The following is a 27,467-nucleotide window of genomic DNA, read 5'->3' on the forward strand; positions in this document are numbered from 1 at the left end:
TGTTCTGAATACACTATTCACAAAATGTCTGAGACACCACTAGAAATATACATTTTATAACAGTAGTGGCAAGTAGAAAAAAAAAAAAGAATTGTTCAATTTATTTCTATTTAGACTTAAAAATTTCTTTTTTTTATTGAAATAATACCTTTTTTGGAATTACCAATTTCCATTTTGTTTCAAGAAAAATTTACAACTTTTTTTAATCATCTACAAAGTAAGTTAATTATTCTGTGTATTATTTTAAAAAGAGCAGAAAAAAGGCCTACCTTTCATGTTAGTTTGTTTTAATTTTGTTATTGAACTTGCTGACTTTTTGATGAGCTCACAGAACTCTTGTGGTAGTTCAATGTTCTGATTTAAAATATCAACATCTTCCTGTGATGGCAGATATTCAAAGGGTGCCATATGAGCATACTGACATAATGCTGATAGTAGTATATGGAACCAATGTTCTATAATACCAACACTCTCCAATCTATTGAAACAAAAAATGTTCTTTTATTGACTAAATGAGACTGGAATGTTGGAGCATCTTGAAAAAGAGTTTAATGAAAAAACTGTTCAGATAAGCATGGAAAGAATAAATGACCAATAAAATAACTTTTTTACATGTTAAAAAGTCAATCAATAAAAACAATTTTTTGAACTCCATTTTAGTTATTAACTAAATCAATTCACCATCAAAGTCAATACATTTTCATAAGGTATTGATTAAAAGGCTATCTCCATATTTGTCATGAAGCAATAATATAAAACAAGGAAAGTACAATATTCATAAACAAATAAAAGGTGACAGAACCTTTGAGAAGAAATCATATCTTCCAATGTGGCTGCATTTCTCCAAAGAACACAAGCAGCTGTAGCCAACTCTTTTTCCTTCTCATCCCACAAATCAAGACTAACATTTAGAACAGTATGACTGGACAAAAAGTTTAAGTTGTTGTCTTTCAGCAATGTTTCATAGGAAAGAAGCAAAACAGGAGTGTTGTGTGTCACAGCATTCTATCAATAGAAATCATATGAATAGTTCTGTTCCTAATGTATTTCAAGTAATTAAAATGGCTTGATTAAAATTTGTAAAATAAATCTGATAAATTGTGAAAATATGTTTTAAAGGTAGATGAAAAATAACATATACAAACATGAAAAAGTATAATTTTCTCAATAAGAAAATCTTTCCTTCATGTCAGAAATAATAAGTTGAAAGCAAATGTTATTACGTTCTTCACATAACTAAAAATCTTTAAAATTTATCACAAAGACCATCAGCTGGAATTCCAACAGTAGCAAAATGATTAGCTACAATACATTACTCAGATAATGTAATTCCATCCTAACATGATATTTGCTGTTTTAGAGTCTTACCTTATAGTTTTTCAATATATTTGTTTCACAGACAAGTGTCTCTTGTTCTTCTTCAGTAACTTGTCTCCTATTGCTATTTATACACTCTCTAATCCACTGATGTTTTTGCAAGTGTAAAAAATACTCAAGATATAAGGGAGTCACTATGTTGGAAAGCTAAAGGAAGAAACATTGTGTATAAAGTTTAAGAAATCAAGTATGTATTGTAATAAAATGAAGGACTAAGTAATCTAAAAATTCAACTTACATCTCCATGTATATTTGAAGCTTCAACTCTATAGTATTTTAATTTTTAATATGTTTTATTATGGTTTGATAACCATGTTACTGATATGAGAAAGCAGAAAAATTAGGGAACCAAACTTAACGAAAGTCTACATGCTTAACCAAATTACATTCCAATGTAATGAGTAGAATATACATAGCTTTGTTTAAGTTTGCTTAGTATCGATTAGTAGTTTCATAGTTTACAGCTTTCACAGTAAATTGTGAGGAAGAATATTTATTTAGACAGGTACAACGTTTTAATCACTAGTGTGGTAATTTTCTAGTACATAAGCGTTAATGGTAAAGAAAGTTTTTGGTATTTAAATCAACAATATAACAATGAGTAAACACTGTGTTTAAACTAATGATGTGATAGCAATTACTTACATGTATGCATATCAACTTGTGTGGACTGACAGTTTATTTATTTATTTTCATAGATTAAAAAACAAACTAAATGAATCTAAACGTGGAAAATCTTATAAGGAAAATTAGGGTATAATTAGGAATGTCTGAAGTAATAATGATCAAAAAGATATAGATTCGTGCCTTGATGTCTGATAATATGGGATTGTTTGATTTTTAATACAACTTTACTTATTTTTTCTTCGCAATAGGTTTGTGTATTTTTTATGATCTTATAACCATGAAGGTATAGATTCCGTAACATAAAATTTGGCAAGCTTTCAGTGAACATTACAAGTATCTTGTAGACAAAAAATCAGAATGTTTAATGAAAATTTCTCCATGAATATATAGAATCAGTGTCTTGACTGCTCCGAGTGTAAATCATGAGTGTAAAATGATTTTCATGTTAAGATTAAAAATACTTTCCATCATCTAAAAATTTCTAAATTTCATTTATGTAATCTCTAAGACCTCTTAAATAAATATGAAACTTTTATTTTTCAGAAAAACTTTATCTGTTATTTTCTCTACCATAACTCTATGGGGTTGGTCAATTTGACCAATCTTATAACCAATATATAAAATTAGGAAATAAATCTAAATCACCCTATTTTTCTTTCTGGAATAACTGCAAATTGTAACAGGAAACTACAACTACTTATACTTAATTTCATTGTTTTATTGACCTTTGAGTCATATCTAACTAATAATCTCATTACTCAAGTTGTAAATCACTTGGCAAACATACAGCTCATGTTACCATATCGAATTATGTAATGTATGAGCTGCTCGCAAGCATATCCTGTGAAGAATTTTTTTCTTCTTCTTATCATTTCATTATCTTACCTAATACGTTTCTAATTTTAGTTACCTTCATAATGATAAATAAAGAATACATATGAAAAACAAGAAATACAATACTTGTTTTTTTTTTGCTGTTGCCTGTCAATTAAACTTTTAGCCTACTTTTTATTATACTGATGGTAATACTACATTAAATAACATCTAAGCATACAGAATAATAGCATGCAAAAAGCAAACTATGTCCTATAACTATCATAATTTTTCTGGCTTTCTAACTGTGCAATAAGTGCCATTAAAAATTCAGCTAAGCCCGTCAATATGATTCTAGTGATTAAATACTTGAGCTGAACAACAAAATAGATAATGCCCTGTACAGAAAACAGCATAATATAATATTTCATTTGATAGATTAACACTAGCTTTCTATTGGTTATAAATAATACAGCATTAATCATTAGCAATTTGTGAAAGAGAGGATGTGACAGATATGTGTGGCAAGTGGTTTGATTTATGGCTCTGTACACAAATAAGATTTAAGGCCATAAAAATTACTTTGCCTTATTAATATCTATATCATAATAAGTAATTAACGTTAAATTCTGTACTTCTTAGAGGGGTGGTAAGTAAATTAGAGAAGAGGGAAGACCTAAAGAGGAAATATCACAATTCTCATATTATGGGAGATTGAGGATTTTCTTAAATATTTACTTATAAAATTAAGAACTTAAAACTTATGTAATGTTAAAATTTTATTTATTAACTATGTTTTTTTGCCATGTTTATTCTTATTCATATACATTGATAATAAAGCAGTTTAATTGAATTTTGAATGTAACCTGTAAACGATTGTGACATGTGCACTTTGACCTACTTGATGCGAAAGGGTTCATTTCAGGTTTGTGTTTTAGTACAGTGCCATTCTATTTTGAAAAGATGTGGTTGTTTTGTTTGTATATTAATGGATGTGGGAATTGGTTTTTAGTGTTCTTTATATGTAGTGTTCAAATTATGTCCTGTTTCAGCTATGTGAAGAGCTACACTGTAAATTTTATAAATGTTTCCTTGAAGGGAGGATTTGTAATATAAATTTCTTAACATATATTTCATTTCCATTCTAGAAAAGAAAAGAATCTAGTCATTTTGTTAAGTTATATACGTATGTTGATCTTTTCCAAGATTCTGTTAGATGTATGCTAATGTTTTATATATATAGCATAGCACCAATGTTTAGGTTTTCTACATTTTGTGGATTGTTTTTTGAATTTTTTAATAGTTTGTGTAACAACTGTGATAGAGAATTGGTTTGTGTTAGTGAAGCATAGAATTGTGTAAATTATTCATTCATATTTTCTGTGGTGCATATAACAAATGATAAATTTATGAGGCTTTTTTGAGTGCTAAGTTTCTGATGGTTTACTTAATTAGAAAACCAGTTGATGTATTTTCTGCAATATGCATTTTTCTACAAATTTTTAGTGTTGAAGCCTGAAGAGGGGGGGGGGATATGTGGTGTTAATGTTTAACATCCTATTTATAGAAAAGATTAGCAAACCTCTGACATAACTTTGAAAAAGATTATCACATAAATATAACCTTAACATAACTAGATTCATTTTCACTCCTGGAATAAACATCAAACACATGATAAGAAAATTATGTAACAAACTCGCACTTCCATGAAACATTTACAAAATAAAGTGTAATTTGAACACTAAATTAGAAGAACACCAAAAACCCCTTCTCACGTCTAAGAATATGTGAACAAGACAACCACATGTTTTTCCAAACAGAGTGTCACAGTACTAAAACATGAACCTGAAATTAACAGAAGAAAAATCAGAGAAGCCTTATTAATAAACTCAAACAATCCCACAATCAACAAACACCAAGGTATGCCTCTTACATCTTTTTGCATCATTATTATACCAGACATTCCTAACCTCACTCAAATTTTTCTCACAAGATCATCCACACATTTATAATCATCTAGTTTTTTCTGTGTAAATAAATAAATAACAAACCATCAGTCTATGCAACTTGATATGCATATGCATGAGTAATCACTTTAATTCTATATTTTAAATACATTGTTTACTCAGTTACATTTTTGATTTAAATACAGAAATTCTTTTTACCATTATAACCTGCATACTTGAGAATAATCATACCAGCAATCAAAACATCTTGCCTATCTAAATAAAGATTGTTTCCTTAAAACTTGTTCTAAGAATAATTACAACATATATACATATATGAGCCTCTTGTATAATTTCTAAATGCCAATCGACATATAATTTCAAAAGGAAAACAAACTTGCTTACAAAATAATTAAGCCATGAATTTGAACTTACCTGTACTTGCTGTTGTTCAGTTAGAAAACTCAACAAAGCTATGTTTTCTGCTGATACTAATCCACAACAATACTGAAATAGCTGTTTTATATCACTGATGTATCTGTCTCTTACATCAACAATACCTTGATGATAACACTGTATTACATGCTTTAAGATCTTTCCTTCTTGAAGCACAAAAATAAAATCCCACAGAGGAAGTAGCTGCAATCTAGAAGAAATATCTTTTCCTTGAAAATCATCCATTCCATAGGAGCTTTTTTCCATAGTTACAGCTATTTCAGTTGAAGCCTTGTTGTTTTTTAGAGGAAGTACACTGTAACTTTGCATCTCAGCTTCAACAGATTCCAAACATTTTTGTGCTAAAATAATTTATCCTTTTAGTGTTTACTACAATAGATTCCGAACACTACAAAATCATTTAAAATCAAAATACTTATTCTCTTTAGTTTAATTGCTGTTTAAGCTATCAGCAGAGCTGGCCAATTAGTGGAATTTATTAACTGATTAATTGCTGGGCTTATTAATCAATTAAGTTCAACTAATAGATTATTCTCACATGAGACTTGGATAGTTAGAATAAAAAAAAAATAATAATAATCAGAAACATGAATTACAATTAGTTGATTATTTTCATAAGCCTTGACACTAGTCGATTAAGCTGAACAACTATGAAATACTCTAAAATAATAATGAGAAATTATAATGGCAATACTGTGATTACATAGACAGTTCAAACAATCAGAAATAACTGGAAACAAGTTTCAATTAGTTGTTTGTTTTTGTGACTTTAATTGCTCTAATCTTAATTTTGATTAATTGATTATTTTATGTAACATTAATTAGTGCTCATAGGTAATTGGTTATAATGATTAATTGAGTTAAACACCCATCTTTAGCTGTCAGTATTATCTACCCTAAAAATAATGCAAAAAAGAAACTTTTCTGGCAATATAAGTTTACTAGGTCATACCAAGGTTACCATATGATGAATAAATACTTAATAAAAGCATATAGTGGTTAGTTCAAATGTTAAGGATATTGGTAGCCTGAGTCATTACACGTTCCACACAGCAACACCTACACATTAATGTAAAATTTGGTTGTAGTATTTGCACATCAGTATCACATGTCCAAGAGCACAACACCTGGTATCTTTAACTTTAAAGACCATTAATGTAAAGCAATTTAGCAACAAAATAGAAAATTCACAACAGTAAGCAAGAAACTTAAGTACCTTTCTCAAGGTTGACATTAGATGTGAGGACAAGCTTTACAACTTTAGTCAGCTTCTCAATCCAGTCTGGTGCTAGGGTTATTTTTATCTGTAGGTTTCTTCCTGCTTCACAGAGATCTTTTTCAGATATCAGGATGTGCTGTGATAATCTTAAAACATTGAGAAGCAGTGGTGAATTATTCTTTCTATACTGATCATATAACAACTTTAGGTTTCATTCTCTTCTGTAAAATCACCAAGCTCCATAAAACAAATGCTTAAAGAAAAACAAGCTATCCAAGTATGCTTTAATTATTGAGTACATTATATAAATTCAAAAATCGGAAAATCAAAATACTTTTCAGCTACTTACCGAACTGCTTTTGAATATAAATTGGCTTCTTGCTGGGACCGGAATGGATGAGGAGTTCCAATAATCTGTCTTACTTTTGAACACAGTTTCTGATGTGTAGGGAGCTTCAAGGCAAGATCAGCCTCAATATGTGAAACCATTACATTCAGCTGCTGATATGAACTATACAAACACAATGTATATATATACAAGGTTTAAACAAAAAGAAGTAGATAAAAACACTATCAAGACACATAAATGAGAACCAGACCAAACACTGCAAGACTAAAATTATCGATGTAATAATTTTTCACAACCATTATGCTTGTAGGTCACTTGAAATATACTCTTTATAACAATGGTATGGCAAATGTTTGTTAGCCCATGAAATTATAAGTGGGGAAGTTTCAACAACATCAAAAACTGGATAAAAATAGTATTCCTTGCTTTTGTTATTGCAATTACACAAATCAGCTAATTACAATTAATTACTGAATGTTTACTTCACGTTCTCATATTTCTTACCTCCCATTATTATTAGTTAATATTTATAATAGGTTATTTCTTAGTCTACAATAACAACTGAGATAATGAATTCATACTAAAACAAAAGTATGAACTACATCTCAAAAAAATGTTTTTGTTTGTCTGCTCAGCATTTCAGCTGTTAGTTTTAATGAGCATGCTACATGCTCTAGAAATGTTGGCTGAAATGTTCAGAAACAAATAAGAAAAAAATGCTGGAAGTATAGGTCATGCTTTTGTTTTTGTGGTTAACTCTTGCCTCTCTAGACAACTTTAAGGTATGACAAAGGAAGTGGGATTTTATAACTGTATCAATGGTCAGTGATTCTGGCAATAATGGTAAAATATGAAAGACATGTTTAGACAACATTTTTATAACTTACAATTTAAAAACAACTAACAATATCAACTAACAATTATATTTTGATCTTTGTTTAATAATGAGAGAAGTAAATGTTTCTCAAGTTGATACTTAAATTAGGTGGATTTTAAACATTACAAGTATGTTTAAAAAATCCTAGAAGTTACACATATCAATTTATTATAAGTTACTGTTTCTAAATTTCCTACATTTACTATAATTAAACATCCATACTAACTAATCTTCATTTTTAGTATTTAATTTTTTTTGTATTTCATGAATAAATACATTTTGCTTCTTTTAGAAAAATTAAACTACTTTCTGTTCCTCTTTCATATTACAACCTACTGCTGAGTAAGATGTTTTATTCAATGCTTGCATTTAAACATTGATTTTGATGGATCTCCAAACCAACTTGTGAACTCACAAGAGGCTATACACAAGTTAAGATATCCTTCATGTGCTTCAGCTTTTTGTTTCTCAGTCTATTTTGTCCATATTTTTACCACAAGTTTCTATCAGTGATAAAAAATATCTGAATATCATAGATCCTGCTTAAAGTATTATAACAAAGCATCTGTTGTTAGTTAACTTATAATTATTGCTCTTTCTACTATTAATTAACAAATATTTACCTGTTGTTTGCCTGATCAGTCACAGTAAATAATGGAAGAATTTTCTTTTTCATCCAGTGCCAATGCAAAGCTAAAAGGGACAGTTGAACACATAGCATCTTTGGCTTGTAATGTTCTTGACAAAGACGGCAAAAGTGGTCAAACAAAAGAAGGCCTTCTTTCCACTGAAAAAGAACAAAATCAGCAAATCATTTCCTCCACTAAAAGTTGGTAAAAAAAATACCTCCTAGTGAATGAATTCCTGCTAATGCTACTGAAGAATTTATTGGTATTACTTTTGTTGCTCACCATCTGAACCTCATCAGTGAGCAAATGATATTAAAAATACAATAAACACATATCAGTTTGTAAAATATTATAAAAATAGAAGTACAATCTACATGTACCAAAACTGTATCAAAAGTAAAGCCGGATAGTCAAAACTTGTATATCTTATAGACATTTGAATCTCAAGTCAATTTCACATTATCATAATATTTTATGGAAGTTAATCACATTTCAATCCCATGCTATCAATTATAAGAAATTTCATAAATTATAGAATTTTCAGATTAAGTTTTAAAACTGGCAATCACTACAATACCTATGAACAACTCTATAAACATGATTTACTTTTTATCTCATTTTGTCTTACAAAATTATATATTTTAAATTGTTTTTGAAGTCTTAATTTTTAACACCAAACTACAAATACTTCATTGCAAAAACAGTGTCAAAAAATGTTTAATTTTAGTAGAAATATTTGCAGTACACAAATTAGTATTTATTACCCTCCAGAAATCACTGTTACTACATGACTGACTACTGTATTTAAGGAAGTTTTCAACATTCTCAGAGAACAGAGAAATAAACGGAACAAGATGACACAAGACAGGATGAGGCACTGTATCCACTGACAGGTGTCCTTCTCTAACAGCTTGTGATACCTCAAACAAAGATGAGAAACCCATCTTTGTGGGTATGTATTTTCTGGTGTTGTTGCCATAGAAGCACATAAGAAGTGAAAACCTACAGAGAAATGAAATATTAGTGTGCAAAATAGCAAAATGTATGTTTTGGATTTTTTATAAATAATCTAAAATAAAGCAGAACAACTGACCCTTCAAATACATGCTTATCAAAACAATCTTTAAATCATTCTTATTTATCATATGTTAATGTACTTTTATTTTTTAATTATGATTTTTATCCATTTATTAATTTGTTTTCTCTATTTTCACCTGAAATTTCCTTGTATTCTGATATATGTAATCAGTTTTAGTTTTATTCCATAGCATTGTTTCAAAATATAATTTTAGTTATTCTAGACATATTTAGAATTATTGTTTTCCATTTTTTAAACATATATAGTGCTCTTCTTCACTAAACCTTATATATCTATTGAAGTGTCAAAAGCTACATCACATAAATAAAACTAGATGCAAAATATCAATATGGCATAAACCCATTTTTATTAAATTACTTCTTAATTTTGTCTTCTTATGAAAGTTCATTTGTATAAAGTAAATCACAAGATAGGGCTCATTACAAAAAAAGAAAATAAATCCATGTTTAGATTATTCTGAAACTCACCTATTTGCTGCTGATGTACACAGTAATTCTAGATGTTGGAAATGTGACTTAGGGCAGAACCAGCCAATTGGGCCTTGCAGTTTCTTTAGGAGTGAAGGACAATGTCTCAAGTCAAGTGGCAGCTGCTCTACTGAATTTCTTATAGATTTATCTTGAACAAAAATATACATCATCAAAATTAATATTCAACAACAAAGAATGAAGAAAACAGAGAAAAAACAATGCAAGTTTTACAACATTTTAGAATACAAATTAAAAATTTAAAACTGCCTTATCGGTTATTTTTTCAAAAGTATATACCAAATCATAAAATTATGATGTCCATGTCACATATGCACGTCTTCTCTCACACATATATATACATATATATTATTTGCATGCCAGGTTTATTAAACTTATATTTTTTACCTAATGCAATGTACAGCAGTGCTATTAAATTGGTTTTATCCAACTTTTAGTTTCAAAATGGTTTGCCTTTATACAGAAAAAAAAAGGTGTAACCTGTTGCAGTTTCTAAGTTACCAGCTATAATTCAAAACTAAAGTTTCTGCAAAAGTTTTTGGAATCTGTTCTTCCTATTGTGAAATAACCAAAATTTTTTGTAAAAGTCATCAGCTAACAATCAGTACTTTAACACCAAATTTTGAGAATATAGTTTGTCATTTATAACCATTATCTTAGCTCATATTAGTTATTTCAAAAATATATTGTCATTACACAGATACAGTAACAAAACTATGATGATTATAGTTAACTTACAAAACTCAGGTCTAAAGAAATGCTAAAATCCAGAATATCTATGTCAATAAGCTCCCAAAATAGTGAATGTTAAGTATGCAAATATAGCTAGCCTAATCAATTGAACTTATTAATTCATAAAATAAATATTATGGTCAGAATTCTGCTTTACATTTCAACCACACTAGTGTCTTCCTCAGCATCCTCATAGTGTTGTGCATCAACATGGATGATTAAATACAATTACAGTAACAATGCATGTTGCACTAACATTGCAATATTGAAGGAACTGGTGTTGTAAGTTACCTTAAGTATATTTAATCATCTGTGTTGAAGCACACCACAGAATGTAATTTTTGGTTTTAACTATAATATTTACCTGGTGCACCAGTAAGACATTGGATTATGATGTGATCTAATCTAATCAGTAATTATAAGTGTTAATCATAAATTGATTTAAGACTAAGTTGTTATTTATTAATTTCTAATATTTGAGCTTATGAAAAGTAAATAGAAACATTTTACATCATACCTGCCACACAAACAAATTCCCTGTTTACATGTGAAAGCTGCTCCACAATGGGTGACATAAAGGTATTTATTAAATGTTGATTTAAGTCCATCAACTGACTCAGCAATTCATGCTTTTCTCTTAAATTCTTAGTACACATTGATGTTAGTAAATGGTTTAACCACTTGTGACGGAGTTTCCAGTCTTCTGCAGAGGCTGTTTCCAAGAAAATTAAGGTTCCCACTGAAAGAACTGCTTGCCAGTCATCATTATCTTCTACTGGATAACTCAGTTCTGTGACACTTTTTGGAGCATCTAGAAAGCTTCAAGAAAGAGTATTACACTTTACACTAATTCACTATAATTGGTTTTATTTTAAAAACGTGTACAGTTGATAAAAAGGCAATGAAAATTATATTTACTTACACAGAATTCCTTATTACACCTTATTTTTTGAAGATATTTTAAACACTGTACCAATAAAACACTACCCTAATTTTTGCTTCATTATTGTTAAATTTTCTTTATTTGTGAATCTTTAAAAATAAAGGTAAACTGAAGTCTGTAAATGTATATACAAGTTTGAAAAACTAGGTTGTGGCATGCTAAAAAACAAGAACAACAGTGCAGAACACACACAAGGTTTTGACAATCATGAATTATATCTATTTTTTTAATGAGTGATTCAAATTTTATAAAACATTTTGTAGCACTTATAAACTTTGAGAAAAGTTATACATATTCTAAATCTGATTTTTTAACATACATTAAAATGATAGGTAACTGCTTGTGTATTGTTATATTTGGGGAAACTAAACAATATTTTTAATACAAATTTCAGAATATTTAGAGGTTAAATATGAATAATACATATGTAAAACACCTTGAATTGGATTCAGCAAGCTCTTCTAAGCTGTACACCAAAAAACTTCCTTCTTTTTGTATATTTGCAAAGCAGCTGTCATAACAACCTGACTGAACAGGGAGTATGGTAGTGATGGCGTGGTTTGACTCAACAGGAAGTATGGTGTTGAAGCTGTGAGTTGAATGGCTCTCTATATAGTCTTTGATAATAATCGTTGCTTGCTATAAAAACAGAAGCAATCACTGGAATATTTAACCCAAATACTTTCTGCAAAAAGTCATTTGAATTATGCAATACCACAGCTAACCTAAATTAATACCTCTGATAAAACAGCAACTGAATCACATAATATCAATTTTAACTTTAATAAATCCCTTCCATAAAACAGTATTTAAATAATACAACACCAAGTTAACCTCTACACATTAATTCTATAAAACAGAAGTAGAATTATAGAATACCAATATTAATCTAAACAAATACCCTTTATAAGATACAAATTTAACTACAGAACATTAATTTCATCCTCAATAAATATTCTCTGTCAAACACTGAAATTATTGAACAATTTTAACTTAAACAAATAATGGAATATTTAACATCTAATTATATACATACATATACAACCAGCAATAAGATAAAAAAAAAGAGAGCCTCACACAAACAGGCATGTTATTCCTTTCAATCTTTGCCATGGTATAAGATGTCTGTCTTATATGTATGGAATTCTTTGTTTCTTACATGGGGTAAGGATTGAATCACATATACAGTAACAGAAATGGTAATGTAAACAGTATAAAAAGTAAATACTACTGGAATGCCACCTCTTTATTGTGTGAAGACAAACTGCAGTAGTCATGTGTTGATAGTTTAAACTGTGAATAATTGTCATCCAATAAATCAGAAAAGGCCACACCAGTATATAGCCTTTAAAAGTACTATGCCCAGTAACAGCAGTAGTGTGATCAAGTTATGGATCCCAGGATTGAATACACACATAGCACACATGTAGGAATTAAAGTTTTGGTTTGTCAAGGATACTCATGCAAAAAATTGCACTTATACCACGTCTCAGTAGGAGCTGTATGCTAGACTCTGGAGATGGTATGTGGAACTGATACAGTTAATACCTGAAGTTGATGAGGTAGAAAACGTAAACTCTACAAAAGAGATGCTAGCCTCTCAGAATATGTTCTTTATGAGATGGACAATAGTCAAGTACAGATCTTACTAATGATCCTGTTGTAAATACAGGAATGAATAACTCATGAGAACAATAAGACACATGTTAGCATGAAGTGGTCTCAATGGATGTGTAGCTGCTTGAAAAACCACTGCTGAGGAGAGGTAAGTAAACAAAATGATTGAACCAGACATCAGATCATAAGGAGTGGAATGAGTAAAGTTGAAAACATGTGTTTCTTATAGAAGAATTCAAATTTGAGTTGTTTGGAAACAATTAATGACTGCTTGATAGCAAAAAAAAATAACAGTATCATAAGCAATATACAACATCTACAATATCAGTAATCCACACAGTCTTCTACCAAAACTACGATTCAAAGCATACAGCAAATGCACTGAAATGATATTTTGACAGTAAAAAGTTTGATGGAACACTTGCAACAGTTGCAAGTATGAGGCTGTACGGACTTATGTAAAAATGGAAAGGTCAATAAAACAACATGGCTGAATTGTGGAGAGTAATACAGGACATTTGGAACAAGATTTTGTAGTCATAAATAGATAAATGTATGGCATTTTGTGAACAAGATGTAATACTTTGCATGAAACAAAGGGGTCACATACAAAATAATAATGCATTGTACAACTTAGTTGCTTTTCTATATATATTTTTTGATACTGTTTTGTAACATCAATAAGCTCATATCTAGTTGCCTTTAACATTGTTTGCAACTCCTGTATGTGTATCATTCACGTTTTCTTAATTATTTCCATTAACATACATACACAAATGGATTGTAACAATGCATGGAATTGTACACTGATTTTATTAAATGCCTAAAACCCTATCTCACACAGAGAAAAATCTGCAGATTAAACATACAAATAACTTGTTATCTCATTCCTTGTAAACATGTGTATGTATAATGTCAAAAGACTAGCCATCTCTATTAAGTTTCAGTTCCATTAACCCTGAAGGATTTGAATTTTGTGGGGAGGAGTAAATAGTAAAATGATATTCCTGATAAGATCATCCAACACCTTACTCTATTTTGCAGCAGACTTATGAAACAATAATATTAATATTATTACTAATAATAATAATAATAATATGAACAAAAGAGCAAGTTTTGATTTTGTTTAAGAATCGTGAAATCACTTATTTTGCTTATTATAAATGTTTGGGTGGTTTTAACTATTGAAAAGGAAGGTTTTGAGCATCGTTTCAATAATAAGTCTGCTTTTTAAGGTGGTTTGTGTCAGAATGTCCTATAAGAGTTTTGAGAAAATTCCTGTGCAATCCCTATTATGGAACACTATCATGGTTCATAATACCAAAATTCAAAAGATGAAATGAAGCCATAAGAAAATAAGCATTATATTTTGTTGTTACTTCCACCTACCCCCCAAAAAAACAGAAAAAGCCCAAGTATAATAATAATAATGAATATTTGAACTTATTTATGGTACAGTTAAAAGAAATTCTGAAGGAAGGAAATCAAATTCCAGCTATTTTTGGCAGTCTTTCTTACTAATGATAAAATGAAACATCATTCTTTAACTGAACTGATGTGAATGTCTTTGTAGAAATCTCTAGCTTTTCTTAGAATGTTTTTTGACAGATTATTCTGATTCATTAAGGCATAGGAGACCATAAGCACTGTATGGAGGCCAATGCAATACAGGATTGGCCACAACACACTGCCATGGCTAAACGTATTCAAGAGAAGACCAGATTATGGACATCAGACTTTTTCTAATTTGTTTGTCTGTTGGAATTTAAGTAATCAAAACCTATACAAGGACTGTTTTCCCTATAAATACATAATTTGGAAGTGACAGTCTCAAAGGAAGACAAATAGCTGACTCTTTTCATGCCAAACAGTGGGATTTGACTGTCACTCTTATAATGCATATATGGTCCCAAAGTCTGGCTGAATGCAAATTAAATTCTAAAATGAGTGAACCAGTAACTGAACACAAACCATGTGGCCTCAGCTCCACAGTCAGGCAAGCTAGCCACTAGGTCATGCTCAGCCCTTTACTTTAATTACTAATGAATAATACAGTATTGATATCAATCAATGGATTTTTTAATCTTCTACTTTTCTTTTGGGGGGGGGAAGAACACTTAATTGGGAGGAAGACACTTGAAATTTGGGATATAAAGTTATTTTGTCAAGTCCAGTATACAATTTGAGAAATAGCAAATATATAAATAAAGTACCTGTCTGACAGTATGCTTTAATCGACCTTTCACATATACACTTTCACAAGCTTCTTGCAAAGCTGACCATGGGTCAATTCCTCTCTGAATATGCTGACCACACAAAACAGCTGACTGTAGAAGATCAAGGAGTGTTGGTCTCTCAAATCCTACAACAAAAGGTATATATTAATATTCAGTAAACTGCTACATATCAATATTACTTATGCAAAGGTTAAATTAAAAGGTCTTTGAGACGAGAAAGATTCATCTACTTCACAAAATATGGCATAATAACACAAAACATTCAAAGCTCTACATCAGTTCTATTAGAAGAAAAATTATATAACACAAGTGAAAGAACATGCTAACTTAAGATCCTCTGTTGAATCAAGTTTAGTTGAACATGCCCTAAGAGAATGTATCATTTTTGTCTAATTAAATTTCTTCAAGATCTTAGAGAGGGCAATGATGAACAAAATCTTCATATAAAAGAGAATTTGCTCATTCACAAGCTGAGGCCTGAGATTACTGTTAAAGAAATTGATATTAAATTGTCTCTACATTTTTGACACCAGAACTAAAGATTTAGAAATTTACATTCCATACAAGTGAAAAATGGAGTTCTGCTGCAAATAAATTGCAAGGAATAAAATAATCACACACTTTTATTTATGTATCATTGATTTTGAAACAAACTGTAAACTTAAAAATGCAGTGAGCTGAACCTTACAGTTTTTGAGACCACCAATTTCAAATTATACGAGTTAGAAATATGTAACAAGCATGTACAAAGACATTGATTTGTAACTTTGTTTCATCTGTTGACAAGTTTTATTTATACAGTGGGAAGTTTCACATTTCTAATCACAAAATAAAAATTACAATAAGGGGTGCAAAAATGTAAATTAGGGTTAGCAGTTTAGTTCTTTTTTTATTACTTTATCCAAATATTAATAAAATATATACCAAAACAAATTCTAAATCTGAACAAGTTCAGTTATAATAATAATATTTTATAGATGAGTTGCATAAAATAATAAGACCAAATTTGAAAAAAACTTAAATGATGCATTTAAACTTAGGATTTACCTTTTTGCCTATCAACGATACTTTGGTGAATAATAATAAGATGTGTTTGTAACTGAGAGTTTGTTAATCCAACACTTTTCAGCAAAACTTTCATGTCCCAGGAATCAGGGCCACCACCTTCTTCCTGAAATTTAGAAAATTAAAATAGATTTTGCTATTTTTGGTTTACAAAAATCTTTAGATTAAGCTTCATCAAATTATTATTTTTATTTTTTTCTAAAAACAACCAAAGAACATAAATCAATTCATGTACAAAATGCTTCTTGTTAGTTGTCCTGAGTATCAATAATTAGTTTTAATTTGCATCACCTATGTAACACTGTAATACCTGGTTTTAAAAATAACAGGTAAATAAAAAAGATAAAACCTCAATTATTATGTATTTAATACTGACAGTTTAGTGCAAAAACATGAGAATAAAATGGTAAGCTCAGATTAATCTTCTCATAAAATCACAATCTGATTATTTTTATATCATATTTATAAAGTAATAAATCTGTACTTTTATGAAACACTAATGATTATATCATTGATAAAATACCAGTATTCAAAATAACTGACTAATAAACTAGTGAGATTTCAGCATAAAAAAGTAACGATTGTAATTTTAAAACAGCTTCAACTAATGACAAATTAAATAATGAATATCAAAGAAAACTTGTATGAATTGTAGCATTCCAGAATAACTGAGTGACATTATGTATATCATACAAACTTCATTATAAGCAATACCAGTTTCAGGCTAATTTTCTCTCATGCACTTTTTTGAAACTATAAAATACTATGTAAATCAATGAATTTTTCATTCCTTCATGCTAAAGTAGAAACTTTAAGTGTATAAGATCTACAAAAATTGGTTTACTTGGTTATGCTTCGTCAGTATTTCGAGGTAGAAAATTTTTGGAAAAATCTTAATACACACACACATTCATTTATACATATATAGACTCATCTATGAACATGGTATATGTTATTAAAATAGTCTGACATTAATGTGTAGGTTGGGTATATTACTCACCTCTCCTAACATGTATATTTCAACTCCTCTGTTTCTCATGGCTCTTGAAATTTCACCATTCTTCGGGTCCATAGACAAAATTATTCTGTAAAAATCAATATAGTATTAAAATCAAATATTAAAACCAAATGACATTACCTGTAACAAAACTGGTCAAAACCAATACCTAATCGATCTCTGGCAACATACAAATAGTAACACAAGAATGTTATTTTAGATATAAACATGATTTGACTTGATAAGTGTGTACTTTACATATATTGTAAATGTATTGCTGAGTTATATTAATAAGAATATGTATGACTTATGTTAAAAGATGTTTTTTTGCATTACATTTGACAAAAAAATTACCTAAAGTCTGGGTGTGGCGTAATGACTGGGACTTGATCTCCTACTACTCCCTGTTCACTCATTATCAGTACTCCCTCAGGCTCTAATAAGCCATTCAGTCTGTCCAAAACAGAAGGACTAAAAGAAGAGATCACTTGATAAATATAAACTATACATGAGGACTAAGTACTCTATTTCAATACAAATAATATTAGATTATACCTGTAAACAATAATTTGTGGGCATGAAATTTTGATTTATGCCAATTCTCCTATCTATAATATTGTCAATAACCATAAAAATATAAGCTAACAGGTTCTATTATGACATAGCTGAACATTCTTGAGAAAACCATGAGGCTAGAAAATGTTAAGTCAATAGGTTTTGTCAAATAAGCCTAAATGAATATTTTTTGCACAAAATTTGATACACAATTGAGTAATAATAAATCAGATTGTAACATCCATGTGAAGTTATTATTCATTTGCTAAAACTAATAAAAAAAATCAGAAACACATAAGGTTTAAACAATGCAAGAAGTTGTGTTAGCTTGTCTGTAAAAAATCTTTTTTACAATAATAGAATAACACAGCTCTTTCCTTAAGATATCTATAACTAGAAGCTTTAAAACCAAAAAGTTAGGAAACAAAGGTTTTATACCTACAGAAATACCTTTATTGTAGCAGACTACATCCATTTTTTATAGAATACATTAAACTGTATAAAAATGGATCCTGTAATTTGCAGCAAGTAATTAATGTTTTACTAAATGTAACTGATATCATGTAAGGTTTTATAAGACCTACAAAAGTTTACAGCAAGTATTTAATGTTTTCCTAAACATAACTGATATTTTGTAAGGTTTAACACACCTACAAAAGTTTACATCATCAATGAGCAGCCAATAACCATTCTTCAGAGCTGACACTAGGATGCTATCCACCCATTCAAACTTTCCTCCACTGGATACCACTCCTTGTGTGACAAGGGTTTTCTCCAACTCTGTGAGTTTTTTTACCAAAACTTGCAGTTCTATGAGAATAAAAAAAGTAAAATTTCATTTTATATTTTAATCAAAATTAAAATATGAATTGCATGTTCCTTAAAATTCTTACTTGTTGTTCAGTATCAGCAAATTCCAAAATAAGCTCCCGTGTGCTTCCTAAATTGGCAAATATTTTACTACAAGGATATTATCAACAATTTATACTGTGGAAATAAATATCTCATTTAACTAGCAGTCAGATACATTAACTTAAAATATGTCTTCGTATGATGCTCCCCAGTAAAACACTAGGAAATATTCCTTTTAGACCTAACAAAGTAACTGATTGCAGATGTGTTTTTTTGCCATGATCCTTTTAGTTAGTCCTTTATGGATTGCAAATACCACAAGCATAACTGCATTTAGTTATGTTGTTTTTGAATAATACATTTGTAAGCAATAAAATACATATTCTTGCACACATAGTGGCTTGCAAAAGTATGCAGTACATGTTCCTAACATGTATCATGGTGAATACAGGGAGTTAGTTGCATTTAATATGTTGGGATATAAACTCATTTGTCAAATTTCAGTGTTAGAAAGAACCTTTTAATAGATATATGGATCCCCATCTAGTGTAAATGATTTCTGGTGGTAAGTTCAGTGCTAAGAACCTATTAAGCAACTTATGGAGCATAGCTCTTAGAAGATTTGAAAAGACATGCTGATTTGTAAATTAATGCATTTCGAAATCAGAGCCTCTAGTGAAGAATTATTGATTTTTTCCCATAAATACCAATTATAATACAGAAATAGACTATTATGATTTCAATATATTCAGATTTGGGAAAGCTTCTATGGTGATACATTCCAATTTGCTCTTAACCCTCAAATTATCAAGCCATTTATATAAGATTTACCATTGGTGGGGTACACATATTGCATCATCATATTCAGTAATTTTATGTTCTTGTGTTCAAGTGTAAAGAACTGACCAAAACAATTGGGCAAAATCAACCATTTTCTATGTAACAAAAATAAGAAACCCAAAATGAAACATGAGATTAATTACAATACTAACAGTATTTTGTATATGACTCTTATGGTATTAGGGACCCTATGACTCCCAGGCAATATGGTGCATAAATGGTTCAGTAATTCTAAGGACAAGTAAGAAATTACTTACATAAATGTATACAAGATAAGACTTTTATGAACCATCTTAAAATAAGCAAGGAAGTGGTTTTAAGTTATTATTCATTTTGCTTTGGAATGGATAGACATGATAAACAAAGTATCATCTAAATCTGATAATAACTAAAACTGAACTATTCATCATATGGTGTAAAAACAGTTATCAGGAAATGTTATCTGTTCACTTAAGAAGAGAAACGCCACTGAGAATGTTTTGATTTTGTATGTGAGAATGGATACTTATAACATTTTAAGACTACTAGTTGAGCTTTATCTCTAAACATTTTATCAACTCTGACATAGTGATCATGTTTTTTTGTTCCTCTGGAATAAATTTTGTTTATAAAATTATCACCCCATCCACTAAGTGCAAAAAACAAGACTTCAAGAGTTTGTTTTGGTTAATTTCAAAATAGTTACTCATGAGTTAAGAGTAAATAATAAATAATTTCACCAAGAAAAGTTAGTTTCGTGTCAAAAGACAGGACATAATTCTAATCTGAGTATTTGTTTGTAAATATGACTAGTTTACAGAATAGCAACTAGTGGTAAAATATAAAAATAAAAACATCACAAGAGCTACCTGAAATTCAAAATTCTTTGAATTTTGTAAACTGTCTTTCATTTTATGACATAATATTTTTAAAAATGTTGGTACATAATATCTGCTTTTTTCATAGGAAAAAAACAAAAACCAAAAAAATTTTTCTACCCCCCCCCCCAATTTTTTTGTAATACAAATTTCTGTTAAACTACAATATTTACTTTAAATATTTTCTGTACAAAACATTCTGGTGAAGAAACTCTCATAAGATATGCATTTTTGGACAGCTTTTTACAACACACCTTCTCTACTAACTCCGCATTTTTCAAGGTCTTGAATTAGTGTTTTAAGAACAACTATTTTTTGCTTAAGCAGTTTCACTTCCTCTTCATTTACAATGGTTGCTCTAGTCTGACACAGTTTTTGATAGTTTGCCCAGTTAAGTAGTAATTTTTGAGCTTGACCATTCTGCTCATCACCACTAGGTTGAAGGAGTAAGGAGATAACAGTCTGGTGAAGTAACAATTCAACGCTTTGACTAATTCTTTCTATAGGGCGTGTCAAATCAGCCTGAAAAAAAAGAAAGAGAAAAGACAAAATGATCAAGCCAACAATATATTTTATAGAAGGATAAGCTATGAAAATCAGAATAACCTATTATGGTTAAAATATCCTAATGCAATTATCCCACTAGCAATGTGTAATGGGCCTGTTAAGAATATTTTAAAACTCATAAAAGTATAATAAAAATCATAATAAGTTTAAAGGATACTTCTTTATATAAAAAAAATCACTTTTCTTTATGTTTAGACATAAATATAGGATCATAATGAATGATAATCACATTATAGGTGTGTGTTAATAAATATCTCCAAATCTTTCTGTACATAAAATATCAAGTTTGTTTTAATAATTCCATTTTGGTATCAATGTACAAAAATTAACTATACATTTGGAAACTCAGGCTGCAATTTATCTCTCATCCTGTCAAATGAATCAGTTATTAAACAAACATTGCAATCTGCACAGGTTGTGTTAATCTACCTACAGGTGTGGCACTGTAATTACCAGGTGTGTTACTGTAATCACAAGTTACTATTTGTATAGTTGTGATACATAATTACAGTTTACATTACTGTGTACAGTTGTGATACTGTAATCACATGTTAAATTACTAGTGTTACGGTTCTGTTCCTGTTATTACAGGTTGAATTACTATGCAGTTGAATTACTATGCGTACAGGGTATTCTGGAACTTGGAATATAGAAAACAAGGGTATTTGACCACCCCTGTAACAAAAGGCTTGAAGGTCTTATTTATGAAAGAAAATATAACTGAATTACTGTTGGCAAAATGAAAGAGTCCAGACTAACCTACACAAAAATAATCACATTTTATTTATGATTACAGAAAAGATTAAATCAAAATAATAGTTCATTTAGCAAAAAATAAACAATGGACAGAAGATACAGCACAGCACATGTCAGTCTTGACTCTCTCAATGCTGAGATAAAACTATACGAAAATCACATTTTCTCTATAGCTGACCAATCACAAATTAGATTGAAACAATCTGGAAGTATTTATGCTCAAACTGATAGGCCTGAAGACTAGCCTCACACCCAGAGTGATGTAGGATATATGCCATAGAGAATAGCATCTAATTCTAAGGTTGAATTAGTGAATCCTTGTTCAGATTTACCCAATTCAGAATGAGAAATCTTGCAAAATTTAAAAATGTTTTTACCATGTTATAGACATATAGTAGCAGAGAATAAGATTTGTAATATCTACATACCACAACTGTAACTAGTAGGTGTGCTACTCTATGTAGTGTACAGTCATGATAATGTAACTGCAGGTTTTGTTATCCTATGTACAGTTGTGATAATATTATACATACACTGACCTGAAGACGAGAGATTTTCGAAATGTCGCCCTCTATATTTGTGTTTTTACAGCAGGCAGTTGCCTTCCTTTCCAGTTTACTCATCATTATACAAGTTGTGTTATTTTACGCAGTGTTACTCTGCTACAGCTATGACATTGTAATTGCATGTATTGTTGCAGTCATGATAAAGTAAAGCAACTTGTATTATTCTAAGTATTTAATGCTTCTTTACAACAGACTAACAGATGTACCCGTGTGATGCACAGCGAGAGATTTATGAAAATAATTTCCAAAACATGCCAGTGGCAATACAAAGATTGGAAGTACGTAAGAATAAAATTATTAATGCTCACTGGGCTTAATTATTTAAGTAACATTTCATTTCAAGTGTTAGTTCTTGTTTTGTTTTTATATCAAAAGGCAATAAGTAACACGTGACTTAAAAACATCTCACTTAATATTCCTGTCTATCTTGAAAGTATGTATAAACAATGTATGAAAAAGAAATTCCTCAAATGATTAATGGGATCTGAAAATGAAATGCGATTGTAAAATTTATATTTTACCAGTTATGAAAATAAATTGTGTTTATGTTTTTCTCCTAAATATGCCAGTAATGATTGAAAGTACATAGACTGTATGTAGACTCTGTGTAATGAAAGAGAAAACTGGAGAAATCTCATCAATATTCCTAGTGGCCTCCCCACTGACATCTGTATTTAGCCAGCACTGGATGTATGAAATCTATGTATTTTAAAAGAAAACTACTTGACACATCCTGAATCATTCCTAGTTGATTAAACCATATTTGACAGGTACAAACTTCTCTCAAATTATAGTAGGATTGTTTGATATAGTAAAGTCATGTCTCATAGTTACTGTAAATTATATGGTGCTTCACCCTCACACCTTAATCAATGATGTTGAAAATACCCAATCTACTATATTGTTGGTCTAATTGCATTTTTTAAGTGGGATTTTACACTGACAATTTTGATTCACAATTTATTTTTAAATTTTGAGATGAAAAACGTGAAAGTTTCCTATATTCGTTTTATATATTTAAATTCTCGAAAAAAATTCTTCAAAATGTGTAATTCAACGTCTTTGTATAATACTTTTTTTTATGAGATGCTTCAATGGAACACAAGTACCCGTTTTTCAATGCTTTAAATTGAACTTATCCTGAACAAAACCCACAAGAAGAAGAATGCAAGAAACTTTTTAACGTTTAATCTTTGTATATTGGCTGATTTATGGTATCGAGACTGTACTGCACAAGAGTAATGGAACGCGCCGTTTGAGAACCAGTTGACCTACGTATAACATGTCAGCTGACAAGAAAAACTCCAGCACACAGCGCGTGTAGCAAACAGCTATGGTTTTAATCAATCACGTAATTGATTAAACACGGAATTCGAAGTAGTCTTGAATGAGTCTCGAGCGCATTTTTACGACAACTAACCGTGAAACAGGTACTCTTGGATTCACAGTCCACGAACGCTAACACCTAACCACGCTTGACCCTATCAAATGGAATTTATGAATTCGTTATGGTGGCTTAAGATTTTATTATTTCAAAATGATACAATTGGATATTAGCACACCCCTGTTCACAGTAATTGATAGCAACTATATACATTAATAAACCATATAAAACACAAATTTACATGTCAAACGAATACAACATGTTACCAACTTTAAATCATTGAGCAAAATACATGAATATTTTGTTAACGAAGGTGGCATTTCCAATACAGTTTTTGGCCCGACTTACTCGTTCAAACCCTAAGGTATCACAATAACTTCTCAACAAGAGTTTTGTAAGATCTTTAAAAAATTTTTAAAAACAAGAAATGTATTCTAATTATCAACCAAGAGAATCACGATCTATAAGTAATTAAGAATTTCTAACCTTGTCGTTTCCGGACGAGTAAACCTTACACCACAAAGCCCAAGATACCTATAACTAAACTGTCAGTTTTCGTTCATCAGAGAAAATATCCCTAAATCAAGTGAACAAATCGCGAATATTTTGGCAGCGAGTTAAGTTTTAGCTTCATTAATCAGAGTGGATAGAATCATGTGTATGTGTGTGTAACTAGACCAGCAAATGCGTGTGTAACTAGACCAGCAAAGTCAACAAACAAAACATGTAGCAATAATTTATTACTACAGTGAAATTGCACGTGAACAAAAACAAACAACATATTATGATCAAAAATAAATACTTCCAAATTTAATGTTTTATAAATTCAATACCGCAATCTTACAAAAGTCGTTAATTGTTGTTTGTTGAATTTCGCGCAAACTCGAAGACGATCTGCCCTTGCCGTTCCTACTCTTCAAGTGATAGGCTAAAGGGAAAGCAGCTTGACAACACATTTACCGCGAACTCGTAGGCTATTCTAGTCGAATAGTGGGATTTTGACGTCAAACTGTGGTGCGCAATTTTTTTTATAGATTTTTTGGCGGTAACGTGGCGCGAACCAAGGAACCTTGGATCCACAGTCAAGCATGCTAACCAATGGGATGCGCTCGGCCCTACAAAAACGCCAGTCTCAAAACTTTCTTCACATATGTTTTATTTTTCTACTGTAGCAAGGCGCATATTATTGTCGTTTTTAACTACAAAAAATTCAAGAAAACTCACAATGAGAGAATTACGTCTTGATTCGATTTTGGACGTGTACTCCCTTAACAACAAAAAAAAGCTATTTAAAGGGCTGTAATATAATTGCAATAAGTAACTTCTCAAATACTTGCCCCTCTTATTTTCAACGTTATTTACTATCCAATAAACGCCAAACAATCACTAGGGAGGGACCTTGCACTTCAAAAGTTTTCGTGTGTAACAAATTACGCATTTCAACCAACATTCACATATCTCTTTTTGAAAATTTTGTGACAAAAAGTTATATCATTATTAACACTTTTGTTTTGCTTTTCCTGATCTGGGTAATGTGTGAGTTTGTATGTGTACATACACATGTATATATATACACACATACTACCAAAATTGTGGAACTTGTTCTCCAACGACAGTAATGGAACACAGTAAACTGCATAATTATCTCTTATCTTAATTTGCGGTAAAAGCTCCATCGATCCTAACGCGGGGTAACAATGGAAAATATTACTTTCACCGTACTTGCCATATCCTCTCGAAAAATTAATTCAGTTGCTGTGTTATCACCGCGGCGAGTACGGCCATTATTCTAAAAACATCCTCACAATAGTAACCTGACATAATAGGAAAATTATTTTTCCCACGCTAAGACTTAAGATAAGAGACTTTCTATAGCATGATGTAGCATTTTATCTGTAATCTATGTATTATTAACAAACAGAACCAGTGATGCAGACCATGTACATACATACACTCACACGTTCCGAACAAAAAGCACTGACCATAAACGGCAGACAAAACTGGATACACAAAAAACAAAAATATCCAAATACAATGTATCCTTGGGAAATGCGACCCACACAAGATAATATTATTCTGTTCCTATGTAGTTTGCACCCCTACAGTTTTAGTTTTTTTCTGTCCACTTTTTGTTTTCGACTTACAATTAAAAAAAAAAACGAGAGATGATGATGTTGAGTTTTATTTCCTTTAGTTGTTTAAATTAACACAACTGTTGTATTATCTTGAGAGAAGCTGTAGAGTAGGGGTTTCCTCTCCCGTAGATGTTTCAATAATTGTTATCTTTGTATACATGCACACTCAAATACAAAAGAGTATAAAACATGAGAAATAAATGTTTTAAATGAATATCATGTATTTTTTACAACAGCCGGTATTTACTTTACAAACAAACGAAAACTAACACAGTATATCGATCTAATAAAAATCAACTTGGCTGTGATATAACTGTTTTCCTCTCTCAAAATCAAAAGTTGACGAGTGCGATATTTGTAATATTACAATGTTGATTTTCATGTTGTTAGTTTTGCATATCAGACTGACCTGTGACGTAACTACATCTAAGCGAATAAAATATTACTACTAAACAAACCCCACCTTCAAATCGCATGCGTACTTTCCCTAATCAATAAGCATTACTTCAGCGCGTGACATCAAGTACCAATTATGTTTAAAATGGCCAAGTTTTATTTGAAATGACAGAATAAATTGGTTACAAAAACTTAATCACCAAACCAAATTCCATGTAACTATAAAGTTTCTAAAAATTAAAAGATCTCCCCCAACTCATTACTTAGAAACCTAGGGTACCGGTAATATAGCAAGTTTACAATAAATAGAAAGTTTGTGAGATGGTATTCCTTTCTGTTTTTATTAATAATTATTACACGTACATTTACTTGTCTTTTCCTCTATCATTTAGTCGAGTTTTTTCTGGCGGTTATGCATAATGCCGGCTGACACCTCGTTTGAGTTAATAGAGTAATACTTTTTGATTGTGACACAAAATACTGATACTGGGTGGTACTGAGGCTCTTGTGATAATTATTAGTCATTATATAAACAAGTTGATTTATAATCTCGTCGTTTGGTGGCAAAATACAGTGTAAAAGCACAGAGAACTGAAGACTGATAAATCAGACGCTCGAGAGCACTGAGAATAGATTGGATGTTGCTTGGATACCGGTTAGAAGTGTTGCAACTTATAATTAATCAAATATTAAACAGTTTTTGTGAAAATGCATAATACCGGCTCACACTCCGTTTGATTGTAACACAAAATACTGACACTGGGTGGTATTGAGGCTCTTGTGATCGTTATTAATCGTACGGCCGTGTTCAAGGTGCTGTGTCATTATATAAACAAGTTGATTTGTAATCTTGTCGCTTGGTGGCAAAATACAGTATAAAAGCAAAGAGAACTGAAGACTGATATATCAGACGCTCAAGAGCACAGAGAATTGATTGGATGTCGCTTGGCGACCGGTTAGAAGTGTTGCAACTTATAATTAATCAGTTTGTAAATATTAAACAGTATTTGTGACTATTTTTCAGATTTGTTTTTATATTACCGTATTTTTCGGAATATAAGACGCACCCTTATTTTGAAGACAAAGTT

The 27,467-nt window shown here is 30.4% G+C and overlaps 1 protein-coding gene across 1 annotated transcript in view; it reads right to left on the reverse strand.

The window, feature by feature from the left end:
- LOC106476702 (midasin-like) overlaps positions 1 to 27,467 on the reverse strand; it is a 236,786-nt gene that overhangs the window by 59,814 nt on the left and 149,505 nt on the right. The window contains exons 42-58 of the mRNA XM_022381378.1: positions 20,830 to 21,097; positions 18,677 to 18,836; positions 17,826 to 17,942; positions 17,475 to 17,559; positions 16,457 to 16,580; positions 15,386 to 15,534; positions 11,992 to 12,194; positions 11,130 to 11,431; positions 9,860 to 10,010; positions 9,058 to 9,295; positions 8,288 to 8,451; positions 6,788 to 6,949; positions 6,436 to 6,584; positions 5,199 to 5,560; positions 1,369 to 1,524; positions 803 to 1,005; positions 270 to 478 (exon numbers count right to left, since the gene is read on the reverse strand). Of these exons, the coding sequence (XP_022237086.1) occupies positions 270 to 478; positions 803 to 1,005; positions 1,369 to 1,524; positions 5,199 to 5,560; positions 6,436 to 6,584; positions 6,788 to 6,949; positions 8,288 to 8,451; positions 9,058 to 9,295; positions 9,860 to 10,010; positions 11,130 to 11,431; positions 11,992 to 12,194; positions 15,386 to 15,534; positions 16,457 to 16,580; positions 17,475 to 17,559; positions 17,826 to 17,942; positions 18,677 to 18,836; positions 20,830 to 21,097 (3,202 nt within the window). The remainder of the gene's footprint in view (positions 1 to 269; positions 479 to 802; positions 1,006 to 1,368; positions 1,525 to 5,198; positions 5,561 to 6,435; positions 6,585 to 6,787; positions 6,950 to 8,287; positions 8,452 to 9,057; positions 9,296 to 9,859; positions 10,011 to 11,129; positions 11,432 to 11,991; positions 12,195 to 15,385; positions 15,535 to 16,456; positions 16,581 to 17,474; positions 17,560 to 17,825; positions 17,943 to 18,676; positions 18,837 to 20,829; positions 21,098 to 27,467) is intronic.

Source organism: Limulus polyphemus, unplaced genomic scaffold (genome assembly GCF_000517525.1).
Source record: "Limulus polyphemus unplaced genomic scaffold, Limulus_polyphemus-2.1.2 Scaffold158, whole genome shotgun sequence".
NCBI lineage: Eukaryota > Metazoa > Arthropoda > Merostomata > Xiphosura > Limulidae > Limulus > Limulus polyphemus.